Source organism: Micropterus salmoides, unplaced genomic scaffold (assembly GCF_014851395.1).
Source record: "Micropterus salmoides isolate LMB-PRFRI ecotype aquatic unplaced genomic scaffold, ASM1485139v1 Ms_hic_scaffold_21, whole genome shotgun sequence".
Classification (NCBI taxonomy): Eukaryota; Metazoa; Chordata; class Actinopteri; order Centrarchiformes; family Centrarchidae; genus Micropterus; species Micropterus salmoides.
The window spans coordinates 11963952-11984982 of record NW_024041262.1 but is presented as its reverse complement, the minus strand read 5'-3'; the positions used below and the strand labels follow the sequence as shown (position 1 = coordinate 11984982).

Below are 21031 nucleotides of genomic sequence, written 5' to 3'. Positions count from 1 at the left end.
AGCCTTACGCTGTGCTTTTTCTCTCTGTTCATTTGTGCTTTGTCTGTGTGTCCTTTCCAAGCTTGATTTCGGCATGCTTTGTGGTGTTTCAGTATTGCATACTTTAACAAATGGCTTTTTTACATTGTGCAGTTTAAAGTTAAATAGTTAACTTATCACAGATCCAGAACATCATGGTGTTGTATCACATCACATTTACTTTGCAAAAATTCATTAGTTGGTCTGTTTTTTTTTTTTTTATTTAAAATCATCTTTTTACTGTATTGTTTGTGGGGGTTTTTTTGTTTGAGGAAGGGGCGGGGTAATAATTTAAACCTTTAAATTTCCAAGTCACATCTGAAAAAGCACAGTGGAAGCTTGGGGGGAAAAACACTTGTCAAAAGAAAGTTGATATCAAGAAAGGAGAAAACGTATTTTTCCTGGTAACCCCGAGATGTGGTTCTCCGAATGTATGGTAAGGGAAGTAGGCTGATGTCATTAATGAAACTGTCTCGTAAATTTTTTTCAAGAGTGCAACACCCTCTTCCTCATCACCGCGCAGAGTGCCATGGCAACACTTGCACACGCTTAATCAAGATTTGCAGGGTGAGTTGGAAGCCCAAAAGCGCAAGCAGGACCTTGCTCAGCAGCAAATTCGGACACTAAAGAGAAGCTACACAGAAGCCCAGGATGCTGTAGACCGCCATGAGGCTGATATTCAGGCTCTGCAGGCCAAACTAGCGTCTGCAATGGCTGAAATCTTGGCTAGTGAACAGGCAGTGGCAAGAATGCGAAATGAGCTCAAGTTAGAACAGGAGCGTTCAAAGGAACAAGACCTGGAATATGGCCGTAATGAGACCACCCTACGTGCCCAGCTAAAGGACAGTGAAGATAGACTCCGGGAAGTAGAGGCCAGCCTCTTAGAGAGAAACCAGGCCCTTAGGCACCTGGAGCGCCAACAGGCCCTGCAACGAGATCACGTGAGAGAGATACAGAGGCTGCAGGAGAGGCTCCAAGAAGTGACTGCTCGGCTAAGTGCTACTGAAGAGGGTCAGGCACTGAAGGAGGAGCGCCTGAGGAAGGAGCAGCATAGCCTGCAAGAGAGTCATGAGAGGGAAAGACAGAATCTGTGTAGAAGATTAGCTGAGGCTGAAACTGCACAGAAGGAGATGGAGGACAGACTGATGGAGGCTGAGCAGCAAGTAGAAGCCCTGTTAAGAGGTAGGCGGGCCTCAGGAGGAAAAGAATGCAGGGAGGAAGTGCTGAAGTTGCAAGAGGAGCTGGCTCAGAAGATTGACACGGTTGAGTCACTGAGGGAGAGTGTGCGTAGGCTAGAAGAAGAGAAAAGCCATCTCACTTGCCGCTGTCAGGAGCTTCTTAACCAGATTGCAGAAGCAGACCGTGAGGTGAATAAGCTTCGCAATCGTCTTGAAACGGAAGAGGCTGATTACTATACACTGGAGCACTCATATGAGAGGGCTACCCAAGAATTTCAGAAAATGAGCCAGTTCCTTAGAGAAAAAGAGGAAGAGATCCGGCAGACTAAGGAAATGTATGAAAGGCTGGTGGAACGCAAGGAAGAGGACTTGAAAGAGGCCCTTGTTAAAATGACTGCACTTGGCAACAGCTTGGAGGAAACCGAACAGAAGTTGCAAGCTAAGGAAGAGCTTCTTTGTCAAATGAGTCAAAGTCTCTTAGATAAGGTTGAGCCCTGTAGTGCTGAAAAGGATCTGCAAGCCAAGCTTGTGGTTGCAGAGGACCGCATAGCCGAGCTAGAGCAGCATCTCAATGCCCTACAGCTGGGCTATGCTGACCTACGCATGGAAAGGCATCAAATTCCACAACAGAGCAAGAAGGGCAGGCTTAAAACATCAGCCTCCTCCCCAAACCCAGAGCTCCCACTTTCCTTTGCAAGTACATCAAAGACAGAGAACTCCCCGTATGATAAGGAGTCTCAAGCTAAGAGACCAAGGATACGTTTTTCTAGTATTCAGTGCCAAAAATACATGAATCTAGAGGGCCTGGATACTAGCCCTGTGAGCAGTACCTTTGCAGACACAAGACAAAACCTTAACCAGGATGTAAATGAAGACATCCATCTAAGTGAAGGAAATATCTCCCCTGATATCACATTTCCTCACAGTAGTGACCCAGAGAAGTTCATCTCTATCATACATGCCCTAGAGACTAAACTGCTGGCCACAGAGGATAAACTAAGAAACCTGACACAGAATCTAGAAGATCAACGATCTATCCATGCAGAAGACATGTCCAAGATTGATCTAAAGTTGAAAAAAGCAAAGTCTAACCCTGATAAAGAGTTTAGTTGTGGAAGTGGGATACAGAGTAATGCTGCCAATAAGCATTATGCCAAGGCCCTGGTGTGTGTTGAAAATAGTCGAGAGAAAGTCAGGGCTATTCTCAGTGGCTCTCATGATGCCGCTGATTCACAGCTGCACTCATTGTCAGAGATAGAGAATGATTTGTTCAACGCATCACTGTACATTCAACAAGGACAAAAGACATTGGAAGAGCAATCACCAGTTGTCCATCAAAATCAAACCCAAGAGTCTCTAGATAAAGAAGCTCTGCACCTCTTTGCCAAAACTCTGTCTTTTGAGGCAGTAGTTTTGAACAAGATGGCTTTGTTAATACAGACTTCAAAATCTGACCTTCTTCAAGCTCTTGCAGAGATATGGGAAGACATAGAGAACATTAAAAGGAGTGACAAAGATTCCTTGGCTGTAGTTTATGCTGATGTCTTGACCAGGAAGTTGATGTTGGAGAGTGCATTCTGGAAAGAATTGGAGAAAGCTGAGACAGATGTTGCTAAATCCAAAGAGAGCAGTGTTTCAGCTGATGCAGATGTTGATGCCACTGTTATCTTTAACACCTCCATTAAAGCAGAACTAGCCTACTCGATTCAAAACCTTAAACAATGCTATGAAGAGAAATTCAAAATACTGAAAAGGGAGTTGACTGAAGCCCGTAGTAACCTAAATCAAAGGGAGATTGCTTTGAAAGCAATTATTGATGCTTCCAAAAGGCCTGATTTGAAAAATGTAATAAAAGAAGTAAAAAATAACTTTGGGTTTAATAAACAAAGGTTAGCTGACATTCACCCCCCTGAACTTGCGCCTTACATGGAGCAGATTGAAATGGAAGAGGCTAGAGACTTGGCTGAGGAAATTGTAGACAGACACTTAGCAGGAGAAATGCCTTCCTGTGGTGTTGACCCTGAATCACTGCAAAATGCACATGACATCCTGGCTAATGAGCTTCAAAGACAAGCAACAATCCTCCATAAGTATGCTCAAGAGTTAGAAAGTGGTGGAAACCATCCTGGTCTGGCTAAAATGATCCACACTCTTCTAGGACACCAAACTTCATATAGTTTCACAAGTACTTCTCTTTGTATGCGTGAAGCCCTAACTCAGGCTCAAGTGGCTTATGTGGCATGCAGGTTACGGGCCATGCACGAACAAGACTTGGGCTGGTGTAAGCAGACAGGTCAGTCCATGGATGCTCTTGTCCAGCAGCATGCCCGCAATGTCAGTGCAATCCAAGGGAAATATGAAGCGTCCTTACAGGAGGAGCGCCTGAACTTCACACAAACGGTGTCCACTCTCCGGAAGGAGAACCAAACACTAAATAGTGAGATCAGCAAACGTGTGAAACAGCTCTCCCAGCAGCAGGAGCAGCTGGCTCTCCTGGAGGTGCGTTATCAGAAGGAAACTGAAGAGCTGAAGCAGAGGCACAAGCAAGAGCTAAGCCAAGCCGAGAAAGGCCGTGCCTCAACAGAATTGGCACTCATGGAAACAACCGCTGACAGTCAACGAAAGGTAGAGGTTCTGCTGGTGGACATGGACACCATGGAGGAGCGGCATGAGAGTCATGTGAGAAAACTAGAGGATCAGTTTGAACAGAAGATATGTGAGCTCCAGCATATCCACAAAGAGGAGATTGAAAAGTTACATTCCCAGTATATGGAAAACATTCACCGTGTCAAAGAGTACCAGCAGGACAAAACCGGTTATGAGGTTTCAAATTCACCTCCCTGTATCGAGGCCACTACACCAATGGAGGAGGAGGAGCAGGGAAAAGGGGAGGATGTACCGAACATGTCGGAGGTGGACTCCATGGTGGTTCTGAAAGATCGGATCCAGGAGCTGGAGACTCAGATGAACACCATGAGGGACGAACTGGAGAACAAGCACCTAGAAGGAGATGTGGCCAGCCTGAGAGAGAAATACCAGAGAGACTTTGAAAGTCTTAAGGTTTTTGCTCTTCCATTTTATCTTAGTGAATTCTTTTTTTTACTGAGAGAGTAATAGAAATAGCGTAAAAATAACCTGCTACTTTTGTTCAGTGGTCTGCTTATATGCACAAAGGATTTGGAGTTGGGAAATGGTGTGATTTGAGAATTTCATTTGCAGATTTGTGAGACCTGTAATCTAGATAACATCCGTTTTCTTGAAAATTGAAATTGTAGCTTTGAGGGATGTCCCAATCTTATATATATAATTTTTTTTTTCTAAAAGCCGTATGTACTAACGTCTCATAAAAATTCTGAATGTATTTTTAGCAATGCCAGCAGCATGGCTCTAGGGATGGCAAGGTTGGTTGATTAGCTCACCACGTTTAATCCAAAGCAATGGAGAAATTAGTGTCAGTGTGGCTCTGTTGTGGACAAGATTTAGACTCTCACATCTATTCTCGAGTATGATGAAAAAGTTCTAATTGATAGCCGAACTTGAGAAATGTTGCTAAAATACAGACAAACCAATGTTTTTAGCATCACTTGGTGATAACTATTGACATATCATTAGTTGAAACTGCAGGCTGCTTTGCACTCTGTGGTTCATGACTTTGGGCACTTTGAGCAAAACACAAGATCCAAAATGACTCAAATGATAAACGCAGGAAATACCGATGCACAAAAAAAATTGCTAATCAGGTTGGGACATCCCTAGTTGTACATATTGAAGCAAAGTAATCAATGGCAGGTTGCCTTAAGTATATCCAGACAATAATAAGTGTAAAATGTCTCACTTGCCTCCAACATTGCTTCTTAATTTGGCCATCAATAGACATGCCATTTCCCACATTCAATAAAACAAGGAAGTGCAGTCTATTAATAACAGAAATGCTGCTTCGCTGGAATAGAATTTCACTGCTTTAGCTCGCTGATCTAACATAGCTGCACTTTGAATTAGAAAAGGCTTGCATGGCTTCTATCTCTGATTTTGCACACATGTACCCTAGTGAACTATTAATAGATACTGCACTGAATCTATAGTCACAAATTGAAATGTAGATACAAAATAAATTTTGTGATGACAGATTGTTGACCCTTTCTTCCCATAGGCCACGTGTGAACGTGGCTTTGCAGCAATGGAAGAAACACACCACAAAGTAATACAAGACCTCCAGAGGCAGCATCAGAGGGAGATTTCCAAACTTATGGAAGAGCGAGAGAGACTGTTGGCTGAGGAGACTGCTGCCACAATTGCTGGTAAAGAAATGAACTGTATTACCACCCGTAACTGCTATACTTCAATGAAGACGGACACACACTAATTAAATGTGTGTGATCTGGTTTTAATGTAGCTATTGAAGCTATGAAGAATGCGCACAAGGAGGAAATGGAGAAGACCCACCGTTCCCAACTGAGTGGAGTGAACTCTGACATTGATGAACTTCGCTTACAATACGAGTATGTTTTTTTTTTTTTTTCACAAGAACACAAAAATGATTAAACATTTCAAATGAGAAGCATGATATTTACTTGCATGTTCACTTGACTTTTTATTTGATCTAAACAATCTATATAGCCTGTTAACTTTGTGTTGCAGTAAAGAAAACTACAACAACTTAGTCTAGTTAGCTTGTCCTGCCAAACAGCTTGTATGTGGCTGATAAACTGGAGCAACATTTCAAATGTTTATTTGGAAAATCATCAAATGATGAAAGGATCCACTCACACCTAGGCTTGGGAAAACTGGAATGCATTTCGTAAACATCAGATGAGAATAGCAGTTGATATTGTGATGATCTGACTGTTTAGGGAAGAGCTGCAGTCCATTCAGAGAGAACTGGAGGTGTTGTCAGAGCAGTACTCTCAGAAATGTCTGGAGAATGCTCACCTGGCCCAGGCGCTAGAGGCCGAGAGGCAGGCCCTCAGGCAGTGTCAGAGAGAGAACCAGGAGCTAAATGCTCACAATCAGGTTTGAATGCACATAGACACACATGAACATACAAAAGCATTTCTGTCCAGCAGGTTAAAACATAACTTTATTCTGTCCAACAGGAATTAAATAACCGACTGACTGCAGAGATCACTCGGATGCGGTCCTGTTTCAGTGGTGAAACAGTGCTTTCACCACTTACCCAGGGCAAAGATGTGTATGAACTGGAGGTATGTGTAAACACACACAAAGACACGCATAATAAGGATTTGCTCTTTAATCTTACAGGTGTTTCACTCCGTCTTGTAGGTATTACTACGAATTAAGGAGTCAGAAATCCAGTATCTTAAACAGGAAATCCACTCTTTGAAAGACGAACTGCAGTCTGCTTTAAGGGTAAGCAAAACAAATCTTTATGTATTTCAAATAATTTAGTTGAAGGTATGTACGGGTATTGCTTTATCTTATAAAAAAAACTGAGCTGGCATCATTGATTTCATTACAACAGGACAAGAAATATGCCACAGACAAATATAAGGACATCTATACAGAGCTCAGTATTGTGAAAGCAAAGGCTGACTGCGATATCAGCAAACTGAAGGAGAAACTGCTCATTGCCACAGAAGCTTTAGGCGAGAGGACTGTCGATGGAACGGTCACATCCGGATATGGTAAATAGGAAATGTTAACTTAATCATTTATTTACATGCCATTGAATTAACTCAAAATGTCTTTGGATCTCCAAAGTTTTGTATGTAATGAAGCCAGTCAGGAGTCATATACTGTAATGACAACCAGTTTTGTCACTGTTGTTTAAATTGGGGAATTCAAATGCATAGAATCACAAAAATTGATTACAGCTGTATTATTTCATCATGTGGATGAGCCACAGCCCTTCTGTAGCATCTCAGATTCAGTTTAACATCAACAACAACAAACCTTGTGTCTATAGTGAGCCTGCACTTGTATAACGCCGATTACGCCATATATTAAAATCACATTGCTTGTAAACTTTTCAGAAGGTATTGCTAACGGTAACAAACACACAAAAATTTTTGTTTTGCCATTTATACATTTTCTATTTCTGGAAAAGACCAAAGAGCATCAGTCAGTTTTTGGAAGTTGTGGTGCCTCTTTTCTTTCCTCCAGCCACGGCCACCACAGCTGAAGGCAAAGCTTTTCCAGGAAAGTGGCCAGGAAAACTTCTTGCACCTTTTATAGCATCAATGTTGAGGTAGTTAAGGTCATTTAAGAGGTTGCCCCATCAGTCCTAACTTCTCTTGGAGCTGCTACTTGGATGGTATTTTTACCATTGTCCCATTCAGTGTTCATGTGATCTGAGCTAGCTTCATCATTCTCAGGCTCCAACTTTGAAAATGGCACAAAAACAAATTCCTCATCATCAGTAGTCTCAGGTACATTTAATTTCCAGAGCTGCTGTCAGCAAAACCATCCAATATCAAAGACGTAAAACCTGGCATAAAGGTTCTGCACCATCACGTTACTGTGACAGTAAGCTAATATAAACATTTTCATCATTGCTATCATTATTCATTGTAACAGTGAGACAAGAGTTTGGTAATGTGTCAGTGCGAGGGCTTGGTTGTTACACTTGGGTACACAGGTTAATAATAACAATGGCATACCTTCATTGTGTTTTTAGATATCATGAAATCAAAAAGTAATCCAGATATCCTGAAAAGGCAATCCAAGCAATCAAGAGCCATAAGGTCAAAGGTGAGTTTCAAGTTTAATTAAATCCTACCAAACCTACAAATGGAGTACGATCCATGCACTCTAAAGCTCCCGTTTCAGTTTCCTGTGTGGTGTGATGTTCAGGCTTTTGTCCTAGAGACTTTGTCACTGTTAATTGTTGCAGCTGCCCCACCACATTCTGTAGGAATGTGTTGCACAGTTGATCGGTCAGGACGTTTATACTGCAAGTCCTCTTGTCCTGTAAGTTTGTCATCTGTCTGTTTTGTCCATCAGTCTGTCACTGAACAGGTCTCATGGGATAGCTGACACTCCCATTGCGGGGTGATTCCTCTCCAACCCCCACCCCAAGATGTCCTGTAGGTATAGCATGATGTAGAGCAATGCATGCCCTCACCACCCTTGCATGATCTCCCCTCCTTGCACCCCTTCCTTTATGCCCTAACCTGCACCCTCAAAGCTGATTGTGGTGTCCACCCCTCAGTTGAATGTCACTGGTGTGAGTGTTAGCAGTTCCGAGAAGCAACCGTTTGCAAACTTTGTCCAAAAAACGTTTCTGGTTACATTCCTGATCCCATGCTGTATGCTTAAAAGAATAGAATTTTTAGCAATTCACGTCAGCCAGCAACCTAAAAGCTTAGCTTAATATGTTGCATCATATTTGTTTGATTATTACAAAAACCAAAGTGCAAAAAGAACGAATTGTAGTTTTACTGTGATTTAAACAAACAAGATGTAACATGCTAGCTAATGAGGTGCTGGTAGGCCGATATTTTTTTTCTAGGTAGCTGTTTCAGCATAGTCCATTGTAATATTTATGGATGTCACCCATGTATCTCTCCCCCCCCCCCCCAAAATTTACAGTAAGATGAAATGTAAGTTGTTTTGGTCCGCAATAGCAGTATGTGAATATCAGTGGACTAATAAACCACCTCATCAAATCATTATATAGAGAAATGAGAACACTCTTTACAACATATCTCATAAGTTCCAACATTGTTATTCTTAATTGAAAAACCCTTTCTGTAATTGTTGTTTTGTGTCTTTGTGACTGTCTGAATTTATTTGTGCATTGTGCGCACCAGTTGGTACTCTTGTGTGGCATGTCCATATTCCACTTTTTCCTGTAGATCTTACACTAAACTTAAAGAATGTCATCCAGAGCAGAAAAATGTCTGGGATTGGCAGCTGGCTAACGTAACTGTTTTGTGATGTCTGTGTTTTTGTTTTCTGTTTTTCTAATGCACTCCTTTGGCCACATGCACCCTTATGAGGGGCGGCTGTGGCTCAGGGGGTAGAGTGGGTTGGTCGTTAATCGGAAGGTTGGCGGTCCAATCCCGAATTGCCCCTGGCGGCTGTTCCGCCAGTGTATGAATGTGTGTGAATGTTAGTTTCTGTTTGAGCACTTATGCTCAGTGAATGAATGTGAGTGAATGCAGATGTAGTGTAAAAGCGGTTTGAGTGGTCGAAAAGACTAGAAAGGCGCTATACGAAGCATTTATAATCTATGAACAATAAATTACTTCCTCTTTCTTATTTCTAACAGAGCCTAAAAGAGGGACTAACTGTGCAGGAGCGTATGAAGCTGTTTGAGGCAAAAGATTCCAAAAAGATTTGATTTATCAAGAATCTGAAGTTTCTCTTCTCTTTCCTGACCTTGGTTTTTGGTCAGATTGCTATGGCCGCGCCAGCATCAGCTGAAGACTCTTATAGGAAATGAGAAATATCTGTCAAGGTCAATTCTAAACCTGGACCTGCTGCTTCAATGCCTCTGATAAGTTGTCATATTTTTGTTTTATTTTTTTTTTTATTAATAAAAAGCTGTTTTATTGAATCAAATCTATCCTGTGTAAGGTTTCTTTTAAAAATACATTAAAGTATAGTCTGTCAAGTTGGAGATGTTTCAAATAAGCTGTGAGAGGGATACATGACAGCATTTTTATTGATCCTCCATAATGCCAAAACAGACAGCAATACACAGTATGAATAATATATATTTCCCAGTATGAATTAAGTATCTGCTGTATTTTATTATTGTTACAGTTTCTATATTGCATAAATTGTAATGTGTTTAATGTTGCACCAGTTCTGTTGTACATAACTACTGGATATATGTAAGAATAAGGTTTGCTATTGATTGGTGGGGCATCTGCTGTACTATAACTAAGGTTTGATTGATAGTGGGAAAACAATGTGATGCTTAACTTGCTAACGTATGAGAGTTTCATAAAATGGAGTGTCTGTGTGTGAAGGGGGATAAGAGTTGTGGGATTGCACTTATCACTTGACTACTTGAGGAATCTTTTTTTTTTTTTTTATCATTTTATCTCAATTTGGTGTAGTGATTTCAAGTCTATTATTGCAGTGCAACCAAACACCCTGACTTCTGTCAAATTTAGTGAACAATTGTGACTTGTGATACTGGATTATTATTATTTTTTTTTAAGTTTCTTAAAACCTGAATTTGTGTTTGCTCAGTCTTGACTTTGGTGTGAGAATATCATCTCAAAAAAACAATTTAGGACTTTGCATGACTGTACAGTGTCATTGGAACTGCAGAATTATCATATTGCCTCAACTTCCTACTTTATGCTTTAGTGTGGAACTCGTAACACTAATGAGCTTTGCTTTGCAAGTCCTACTGTTTAGGTGTTAAAATGGTTTACTGTATGCCGCAGTCTTGAAGCACTTGGCCCAGTCCCTGACCTCTCACTGAAATCTAGTCGTGCCTCAACTGAGTGAAGAATATTAAATATCCATGAAACCTGTGCAGCTATGGATACACACTGAATAGTATTCAAACCACGCCTTGTGTATATATAATATGCCACATGGAAGAGTTCTGTGTTTTGTTTTAAACTTGTACCTTGCTCACTAGCTCTATATGAAATATATATGAATATTTTTTATTTTCATTTGAATGTATAGCTTCAAATAAATGAAGTGTTTGGAAATTTTGGGAGTATTTCTTTTGTGTTGTGTTTGTGTCCTGGAAAATTAGAAATCCACATATCGCACAAATTTAGCACTGGTGAATTGCGGTAAATGTTTTCTTTCAATTTTGTTGCTCCTTACTCACAAAAAGTTACTTGAGCCTAGAAAACTGTCCATTTGATGAGGTTATATAATGAGTCATCGCACCAACCAGGTCCAATGAGGAAATGGAGATTGCCAAGAAGCTAAACATAGATTTTCACTTAATTACAGTATCTCTAACAGAACAAACACTAGTAGTAACAGAAAAGAACAAAACACTAGTAAAGCAAGAGTCATTTTCACTGCTAGCTGAACATAGTATCATAGCTATTTAACACAGCATTTCTAAATTGTTTGTCACAAAAGCAAATCAGTTTGAATTTGTAAAAGTACAGTTTTGCACCAACTCACTTAAATACTACGTTGGCAGATTTGGAATTGGTTTCAGAGGTGTTAATTGAGGATGAAATAACCTGTCATACTTTTAAGTTTAGCCATATATTTAGTATGTTCTTTGTATTAATTGTGTCTTCATTTATATAAAAATTACCAACAACTTTAAAAGTTAGCAGTTGCTAGAATTAAGAGGAATTGTTTTCTTGGGAAATTCCTCACAGAAAAGACATTGCAAAGAAACATCACACACAACACTTGACAGGACAAGCCACAGAAAGGAAATTACAGTGAAATTGTAAGATGTCTAAATTTGTCATATAGAAACCAACTGCATACATCACAGAAACACTGCACACTACTCTTTAACATGCCACGGAAAGGCCCTCAGGAAAAATACCAAGCTGTATTGTAGGTGCACGTTCAACTTTTTATTAGGCAGCAATGATGGCAATGGTAACATGAAGTAACACAATATCTAGAAAAAGCCATGTCCAGTATAGTCATACTGTTAAAAATGTTTAACTCATTGTAACAACATAACTTGCCATTATATATTTTATTGGCTTATATTGTCATTCCTATCATAATTCCTGTAATTTCCCATTCAGTTGATTCGGGTTATTTTTAAATTTGTCAAGTTAATAAAAGCCTATAAATGAAAAGGTTACCAAAACAATGCACAATACACTTTGCACAGTCCAATAAAAGATCATTATGGGCATGTTAAAATTGTTAGCATTTGGTCTAGCCAATTAGCCGTGCCAACCCATCTTCTCCCCCTCTCCCTCCCTCCTCCTCCTCCTCCTCCTCATTGTTTTTTAAAGCATCGATCAGTTTGACCCAAAAAGCGTCCTGCTCTTGTGGTTCCACGGGCCACAGCAAGTAGGTCTTCTTATGTACGATCTTGCGTAAGCGTGTATAGAGAGACAGACAGTGCTCAGGTATCTCCTCCAAGAACACAAGCAGCAGGACATCACTGCCATCGCATAAAAGCCTCAGACTTGCCAGCTGAAACTCTATAGAGCACCACTCACTTCGCAGGAAGTGACGTGTCACCACACAGATGGTGTGGCGGGAGTTGTAAATGGCTGCCTCAATGTTCTCCAGAACCGCAGTACCGGGACGGAAGTCTCTGTGGTGGAGACACAGTCTGAGCCTCGGTGTACCAGCAACTGGCCTCTCTAGATTGGGCACCAGCTGTCGCATCACCCAGGCCTCATCCTTAGAGCTGTAGGAGATGAATGCATCATATTGGAATCTGGCCCCTGCTGCCCCCCTACGCCCACGTAGTTTTGCCCGGATGATGAGCAGTAGGTAGCGTAGAGCAGGGCCCTGTGTGTGCCAGGCCAGACACACACATACAAACAATATGTCCACCACACAGCAGGTGATGAAGAGAGTGAAGGAAACCTGTTCATAGGAGCAGGCCTTATCGTCAAACTGCCACAGGTAGGGAGATCTCCAGTTGTTGTCACACTGCAGGTTGTACAGGTAGGACACCTGGAGGGAATTTAACAGTAAAGATAAGACAATTGTATCATTTGAACTGTCAAAGAAAGCTATAGCCATGTACTTCTAGTTGATTTATAACATACATTAACACTTGTGAGTGTCTGCAGCTTCTACTACCTGTGTATGGTTGTTGTGGATGGCCCAGGTCTTGAACCAGGCATTATCACAGGTGCAGGTAAGTGGGTTTTCAGTGATGTCCAAAAAACGCAATCTGGAAACACACTCACACACCAAGGTAGACGGGTTATTACATTTAAATTCACACCAAATATTCACATGCCTGTACAAGTAAAGTAGACACAGTAGCAGTACATAAATTACAATTTGTTTGGTAATTCAACACATAATAAAGGATGCTGGCGGTAGCTTTAAAGTTACAGTACAGACTTGAGAGTGGTATCTTCTCATCTAACTCTTGGCATGAAAGCAAATTATTTCTCAAAATTTTAAACTATTCCTTTAAGCCTTTTGCAGGACATTTCAGTAGCTCCTCTACCTTGGCAGAGCGTCCAGCATTGTTTTGTCCACAGTGTGAAGGTGGTTGGACTGGACTTTGAGCATTTCCAGTGTATTATCTGGAGGCAGCAGGTTAGCAGGCAGAGCATCAAGGTCTGCCCTGTAAAGAGTCAGCCTCTTCAGCCTTTTCAGAGGGTACAATGCTGCACTCAGGTTGGTTGTTTTCATAACCACCCCAGCTATGTACAGGAATTTCAAATTGACCAGAGGAACGAAGGCGTCAGGATGGAAGTCAACCTTGATGCTGTGCCCGATGGCAACTGAGGTAAGTTGACGTTGGCCTTGGAAGAAATGTGGTCCAATGCTACCAATGCCTTGACCTCCGGGCCCCTGGTAGTTCATCTCCAGATACTCCAAAGTGGACATGGAAGATAGGCAGGTAAACAGATTAATACACACATTTTATCACTCTTCTTGAGAACTGGCTCTTACAATGTCATAAAATGTCATACTTCCAGAGAAGTAAGGTTGATGAAAGGAGTTTCATAGGATTTAAAATGGAGGCGGTTGTTGTACAGGATAAATTTCTTCAAATTCATCAGGCCAGATAGAATAGATGGTGTCAGCCTCTTGATGCGGTTCCCACTTAAGTCCAGGTATCTAATGGACAGATAGTTGTGTTAAATACTTGGACAATGAAGAAGGTTGAGGAAACATGAACGTACAAGCAGAGAATACTGAATACTTGAGCCTTGTCAGGTCTAGGAAGGAGCCTTCTTCGATGAAATCAATGATGTTTAAACTGAGGTTGAGCTTCGTCAGCCGCCTCAGCTTACTGAAGGGCTTCTTGGTGATGTATTTTAGCAGGTTGAACTGCAGATAGAGCTGCTCAAGCTGAGTAAGGGCACTAAATACCTTTGCTGTCAACTCCGTGATTTCATTTTTCGGGAGAGACAGGCAAGTCAGCTTCTTCAGAGGGACAAACCAGTCGGGATCAATGTCACGAATTTTGCTCTTGTCGAAGCTTAAAAACGTGAGCTGGGTCAGGTCTTTGAATGCGTCCCGCAGAATAACAACCTTATTTTGATTCAGCTGCAGTGTTTTCAGTCCTTGGTAACCATCAAACGTGGTACGAGATATCCGCTCCAACCCACAGTTGATGAGATAAAGTCTGCTTGTATTGCTCCTCTCCAGCGACAACTTGGTAACAACTCCAAGGTTTGCATCTGCAATAACGACCATAGGTGGAGTGGCACAGTCCAGCAGGCTGGAGTTGGTCCGAGGTAACCTGGATCCTTTCAAGTCAACCTGTATCAAATCCAATACACATAATATTTCTTTTAAACACATAAAAATCCATAGATTTTGAATAAGGTAAGTTATGCTGCATCACAACAAGTGCACATACCTCTAGCCTCTTAAGATGGTCCATTCCTTTTAGCAATCCACAAATAGTAAATAGAGATTTCTCCACAAACAGAGAAAATGCCACCCTATAGAGATTCTTCTTTGTCTCCGCAGAGAGTCCCACCAGCACTTCTGCTTTAACTCCCTGACAAAGCAGACTCTTCAGCCTGGGATTAGAGGCAAAAACATCTGCCTGCAACTCCAGCTTTGAGTTGTTGGACAGTCTGATGTACTCAAGGGCAGGGAAACAGCTCACATTAACCCTCTGAATGTTGTTTGCGAAAAGATCGAGCTGCTGAAGAGTGGAGGATCCACCAGACTCTCCACAGCTGAAAGCTTTGAGCTTGTTCAGAGAAAGAACAACTTCTTGAATCGCTGGGAGGGCATTAAAGATACCTGGAGAGATTGTTGCAAGTATGTTTTGGCTCAGAAGCAGGGTTTTCAACCTGGTGAGTCCATTAAAAGCATTGGAGTGGATGTATGAAATGTTATTGCAGCTGAGGTTGAGAACATTCAGGACATCCAAGCCTCTGAATTCTCCTCCTGTTAGAGAAACCAGCTTGTTCTGGCTCAGGTTCAGTTGTTTGAGCCCCTCCACATGACTGAATGATCCAGGTGGGATGACTCTGATGTTGTTCTTGCACAGGTTGATTGTTGTTATGTTGTCTGGCATCATTCTAATGACATCAGAGAGGTTAGCGATGTTCATGTTGAAGCACCACATGACATCTGTATTGGGGTAGTTCTGGGAGCAGCCTTTAAAGCCAAAACCACAGCAGGCCGACATTTGTAGCAGAAGCAGAAACAGGACAGATTGCGCCATCTTTACAAGACAGCTCCTGCACATAGGTCAGACCAAGGAAATCTAAAAATATGTTAAGATAGAAAAGGCAATGCATCAAGGGAAAGTGAAAAAAATATCTCACAAGATAGCTACACAGAAATGTTCTAAAGAGACAAAGCAGTTACACCTGCAATGGCTGCATTTTTGGACTCGGGGGGGCAAAGAAGTTGTGAACACAACACTGACATTTTAAGTTGATAGAATGAACTGCGGCTTATTTATACATCCAACTCTGTTTTTTGATTATACCAACTCATGAGGGAAATATCTGGAAAGCATACAGCATTGCCAGTGCGAGACTGAAAGCTTCGTCTTACTCACTTCTTCCACTCTAACTCCATACATTATATATTTAATCTAAATATATAAATAGTGCTTTAGTCTAAACTTTATCAAGGAGGCAAAGCAGAGCCATCTGCAGAGAGACCTCAACAGCAACAACACCAAAGATATATGGCAAGTGATCAAAAACATCACAGGCTACAAAGGGAGGTTTGAGTGAGGCCACATTACAAGATGAGCTAAACGCATGTTATGCTCGCTATGATCTCCTCAACAGACAACAAGAATCAGCTGTAAAGTCTTCTCCACCTCCGGAGGACCGGCCACTGTCAGTATCTACAGCAGATGTGAGAAGAACCCTGCCGAGAGTGAATATGAGTAAAGCTGCTGGGCCTTATAACATCCCCGACCGTGTACTAACAACTTGTTCCCATCAGCTAGTTGATTTTATTCCTTCAACATCTCACTCTCACAAGAAAAGGTTCCCACCTGCTTCAAGACAGACACCACCGTTCCTGTACCTAAAAAGTCTGCAGTGTCTAGTCTGAATAATAACCGCCCGGGTGGTCACGCCTCGTCCAGCACCTTTAACAATATTGAATTCATGTGACATCTTTTCCATGGGTAATTGCAAAAGACATATATTCTTCATCTTACGCACTTCTTCCACTCTGGCTCCATACATTATATATTTAATCTAAATATGTAAATAAATGCTTTAGTCTCAACTGTATTTTTGTTACATTTACATAATATCATAAACCCTAACTAGTATGAAACATTAGAACTTACCTGTTTAGCTCCTCTTATGCTGCTTTAGCTTGTGAAACTCTGCCTCCTACTCTAACTGGCAACAGTTCTCTAAGTTTACATGTCTATCTGAGTAAATCATAGCCTCCGTTTGAGGAAGGATGTTGTCTACAGACAAAAATAGTTCTTGTACTGGCCAGTCAATGTCGTAATGATACTTAAAGACGCAATAAGTTTGTGTCAGTGTAAGACGACTGAGAAAATATGAACAAAGTGAGCTCTGCCAAAGTGTACAGAGATCTTCACAGTGAGCTTCTATTGTTTCTTTTCTTGTTTTTAGCACTTCATGCTGATAGCATGGTGCATTAAAAAATATGCCATGCTGTCCCTCTGCCTCTGAATCATTTGTCCACATGAGGGTGCTATCTACTTGGATCCTGATTTCAGTTGTGCTACAACAGAGATGGTGCAATACTTTCATGTCTAAAACATGCAAACTGGCATTTAGCAGAGACCCTTAAACCAATACAGACATTACGCCAACATTGAGATTTGTTTCTGTTATAAGGAGACCCCCCTTAAAGAGTCCCCGGGTGACACAACACTTTTCTTTTGTTGCACACACAACTACTGTGAAACTTTAGATGAATTCTGCCAAACATCTGTCATTTTAAAGCCAATGGAATATTTGCAGCTCTGCTTTAGTGAGAAAAAAAGTTTACAGTTTATACAGTTTATTTATATATTATACAAAATTTATTTAAAATGATTTGCTTGAATAACAGCGTTGTTTAAATTGTAAGTAAAATTACAAATGTGGTCGTTTTGACCACTTCAGGCTGAACATCCACTGTGGGCTCTTCTGGTCATGGCAGCTGACCTTTGCTGCTGTGTCTTGAGTGTGAGGTGGTGAAGGGGCCAGAGGACGCCGGGCTGCCCAGAGCTCGGCCCTGGGGCCCTGACCTTTACAGGGTGGGCTCCTGGATCCACTTGCAGAGGCACAGTTGACCCCGTTGATAGTGATTTAGCTCAAGGAGTTGCTTCACCTTTAGCACAGCCACCCGACTATGTCAGGGCAGATAGAGGCGAGTCAGGTGTTGCTGCCACCATGCATCTGTTTGTCACTTATTTAGACTAAATGATTGTGATGATGGTGTTTAGCCTGATGGTGTTTCCCAACAGGACTGAAGAGCAAACTGATGAATTTATATTCAAATAATCATTTTGATCAAAACCTATTATTATTTTATTTTTAGTCTTCTTGTTCCAGTTTCCCTTTAATTATTCAACGTTCATAAAAAGAACGACACTTTTTCTCACTCTGTTTATTCCAAGAAATACCGTGTGTATAATACAATTTATTGTCATCAAGGGAAATGAAGTAGTCCAACATGACATCATCCATATAAAATCATTTACCCTTTAAAACATTGTACATTTATTGTAATCACAATATTTACAAATCCATTCAAAGGATTGTCTCTCAACATGGTTTTAATGGACTAAATAGTTCAAATGATCCTGATGGAAATTATTAAGTGCTGATGTTACATTTTAAAATTTTTAGGAGAATCTTATTATAACAATCAATGTCCGTAGTGCATTTGTAAGACTTTTCTCTCAAATATTGTCATTCTTTCTCTCTTTGTCTTATAAGGTGCAAAATGAGGTTTTTGTTAAACCGAGAATCAGAGTCACAGTCCTTTTCCAGCCAGTGAAAATCAAAGGCATGCCAGTAATAATGAAGAGACAACTGCATTTGAAGAACTGTATGGAATCAGTTATATTACAGTCAGAAGAACAGAAGTTTAATTGTCAGAAGCTGTCAAAGGGCTCAGAGGACAATGGGCTTCTAGTCGTGTGGACGGTGGTCTCTTTGAGGTTTTGGCAGAGGAGGGGATGTCTGTGAACACCACTGACCGGCCGTCAGGGCAGAGCAGGACGCTGGAGTCTGCCTCACACTTGGTGGTTCTGCTTGGCCATAAGGCCTCAGCAGAACTAGGCCTCATGCCAAGACCCCCCGGAGAGAGAACTTCTGTGTTTACCACCGACTCCTGACTCATCTTGATCAACATGTCCAACGACTGCTTACGACTCTCCAACGAAGCCTTCATCGCCTTCCTCTCGCTCTCATTCTCTTCTTCCTCCTTTCTCTCCTCTAACTCCTCCTCCTCCTCCTCTGTCTCTGTCGTGTTGTCTTTAAGACTGCCATCTTCTCTCATGCTGAGGTCACCAACTGAATCTGTTGAGCCTCTCTTGACTGACAGGTCGAGAGGCCCGTCGCTCTGCCGAGCCGTCCGCTCTAGCGCCTGGTGGATGTGGGAGAGCTCGCTGCGGATTTTGCTCAGGTGTTCCCAGAGGTGGCGCTGGGCAGGAAGGTCCTCCTTCTCCAGGTGGGAGATTTTCCGCTCAGCCTCCTGGTACTCCTGCAAGGCCTTGGAGAGGTCACTGAGGAGAGCAGCCACTGACTCTGAAGCGCCCTCCCCCATTGTCCGGGCAGCAGTCGAGTCCTGGCTATTGGGTCCCCCACAGGTAGAAAGTGAGGATGTTTCACTGTTGGGACTGGTGAGAGGTTCATTGTACCACAATTCTGCAGGCCGAGGCTGAAGCTTAGCATCCTGTAAACTGAGGATGGGAGAAATTTTTAAATATGTAAAAAAAATATACCATTTGACGCTACAGTATAACAAATTGAAATTCCCTTAATTTTCCCTGTAGATAATTACATGATGTTAATTGTTAATAATTATCACAAAATAAGATAATTTAGTTGAAATCTTTACCTGCCATGGAACAGAAGTTTGTCCGCTGCCATATTAAGATTTGATGCAGTCTGAATATTCTTAAGAAGGTCCAAAGTGAAACCCATGGCCGGCTTCTTCTCCACAGGTGTCTCATGGTTCCCCAGAGGGGCCCCTGTTCTCTTGAGCCCCCAACTTGCTTTACTATTCTTGGCTGTAGCCTGCAGTTTATCCCCCAACCTATAGCCCTGGTCGGGGGAGTCTCTCTGAGGTGACGCCCAGCCAGCAGGGGAGTCTGCGGTGGTTCCCGGCCGCAAAGCAGGCACTTTCCACAGGTTGACTTTAGGCTGAAAGCCAGACAGGGGATTCGCTTCTAGACTGTTTGTGGACGTCTTGAGCACTTTGCTGGCATCACTCTGACTGGAGGCTGGTCCGAATGTGTGCTCACACAGGAAGGGGTAGTAGAGACGAGGGGGAATGAAAGCTCTGTCTGTGTGGGTGCTGGAGGCTGGGTGCATCAGCTGAGCGGCCGATGCCAGGAAGGGAAGCTGGGCAAGCTGCGCGTGTGTCTGGGCGGTGACACCCGTGGCAGCAGTGGGAATGGCTGAGTTCATGTAGGAGAAGAGGCTGGGGCTGATGGGGTAGCCCACCCCGAGCATTGACAGGTTTAGTCCGGTGGGATCCTGGTAATCCACCAGGTTTGGCGGAGGAGGGTAACAGGGGATGGAATTACTCACTCGGGGCTGAGCACCTTCAGCTTTGGCCTTTGTGTGGCTGGTTGCTAACAGCCGCCACTGCTCCGACAGCAGGCCAGGAGCTGTTAGATATGTCTTGGATAGCTTATAGTGTTTCAGCTGGGCCTCTACCTCTACTGAGCGTGCTCGTAAAAGTTGATCTTCCAGGGAGAGCATGTCAGCCATCAAAAGCTCTGACTCTGGTTGTTTGGTTTTCTTAGTAGTGCACTCCGCGGCATCTTCTCTGTTGTTACTGGTGCTCTCTTTCATCAGCCCATTCATCTCTACTCCATCTCCTCGTCCTCCCTCTTCCTCATCTTCTTGTACCTGGCTTTCCCTGTCTTCACCTTCTTCCTCCATGGCCCTGTGTTGCCTTTGTCTCTCCTCAGTCCCTGTTACCTGCTCTAGTCCATTTTTCCCAGTAGCTTGATGGCCATGTGCTTGCTGAAAAGGTCGTAGCTGCTCTGGGTGCAAGATGTTGCCCTTTTTATATGGCCAATCTGACTCTATGAGCAGAGAAAGGGAGTTCTTGCATAGGCTGTACTTCATATGGTTGTACAGGTGGGACTTCTCCATGCAGGTGAAGGGACACTGGAAGCATTTGTAGTTGTAGGGTTTGCCCCATGGCCGGGGAATATAGTGAGGCTTCTTAGGCTTGCGCTCCTTGTGTTTGCTGGCAGATGTCACTTTACAAACATCGTCCTTGGACATGATTGAGTCTTGATATTTTAAAGATTGTTTGATTGTATTAAAAGGATGAAAATTCAAGATAGATTTGTAGATTTTCTATCTTTTTTTGCCAGAGTACATTTCATTCGATATGAGTTTCTCCACAGTTTGGAAGGTATTTCTTGAACCTGTGAACACACAAGACAGTTTTGTATGAATAAAGCAAAACACCAACAGTTCAGAAACACCATATTTAGAGATTAGGTGTTTTTTTTTTTAATTTTACCTATATTTTTCTATTTCACTTTTTTACTGTGATAACAGGAGAAATGTAACTATGTAAGAAATCTAAATATCTGAGATAAAGTTGTGTGTGCAGTGAAG

General features: G+C 42.1%; 3 protein-coding genes across 8 annotated transcripts in view; 1 reads left to right on the top strand and 2 right to left on the bottom strand.

Moving 5' to 3' along the window:
* si:ch73-103b11.2 (protein outspread) overlaps positions 1–10834 on the top strand; it is a 50680-nt gene extending 39846 nt beyond the window's left edge. For 4 of the 6 annotated variants that reach the window (XM_038736291.1, XM_038736290.1, XM_038736287.1 and 1 more), the window contains 9 exons: positions 510–4256; positions 5347–5494; positions 5590–5695; positions 6047–6206; positions 6290–6397; positions 6477–6563; positions 6676–6838; positions 7831–7904; positions 9427–10834. In XM_038736291.1, coding sequence (XP_038592219.1) covers positions 510–4256; positions 5347–5494; positions 5590–5695; positions 6047–6206; positions 6290–6397; positions 6477–6563; positions 6676–6838; positions 7831–7904; positions 9427–9498 — 4665 coding nt within the window. In that variant the 3' untranslated portion in view covers positions 9499–10834. Of the gene's footprint in view, positions 1–509; positions 4257–5346; positions 5495–5589; positions 5696–6046; positions 6207–6289; positions 6398–6476; positions 6564–6675; positions 6839–7830; positions 7905–8156 lie in introns of all 6 variants that reach the window. The other 2 variants (XR_005447088.1, XM_038736289.1) reach the window with 2 other exon arrangements.
* Positions 10835–11658: 824 nt separating this feature from the next.
* Positions 11659–16637, bottom strand: LOC119916320 (toll-like receptor 13). The gene is made up of 7 exons (XM_038736298.1): positions 16546–16637; positions 14629–15492; positions 13966–14528; positions 13733–13880; positions 13261–13631; positions 12882–12975; positions 11659–12752 (listed from the first exon to the last, which is right to left on the bottom strand). Exons 2-7 carry the CDS (start codon positions 15472–15474, stop codon positions 11997–11999), a joined length of 2778 nt encoding a protein of 925 aa, XP_038592226.1. The 5' UTR covers positions 15475–15492; positions 16546–16637; the 3' UTR covers positions 11659–11996.
* Positions 16638–17991: 1354 nt separating this feature from the next.
* Positions 17992–20689, bottom strand: prr35 (proline rich 35). Its single transcript, XM_038734907.1, has 2 exons — positions 19287–20689; positions 17992–19128 (listed from the first exon to the last, which is right to left on the bottom strand). Exons 1-2 carry the CDS (start codon positions 20687–20689, stop codon positions 18312–18314), a joined length of 2220 nt encoding a protein of 739 aa, XP_038590835.1. The 3' UTR covers positions 17992–18311.
* Between the last annotated feature and the right edge of the window lie 342 nt (positions 20690–21031).

Bases quoted from the DNA above. Each gene is read 5' to 3' on its own strand.
- LOC119916320 (XM_038736298.1), bottom strand. From the start codon at position 15,474: ATGTGCAGGAGCTGTCTTGTAAAGATGGCGCAATCTGTCCTGTTTCTG. The intron at 13,632-13,732 runs GTATGACATTTT...TCCACTTTGGAG, and splicing joins TCAACCTTACTTCTCTGGAA to TATCTGGAGATGAACTACCA. The intron at 12,753-12,881 runs GTAGTAGAAGCT...AATTCCCTCCAG, and splicing joins TCCACAACAACCATACACAG to GTGTCCTACCTGTACAACCT.
- prr35 (XM_038734907.1), bottom strand. From the start codon at position 20,689: ATGTCCAAGGACGATGTTTGTAAAGTGACATCTGCCAGCAAACACAAG. The intron at 19,129-19,286 runs GTAAAGATTTCA...TCCCATCCTCAG, and splicing joins AAACTTCTGTTCCATGGCAG to TTTACAGGATGCTAAGCTTC.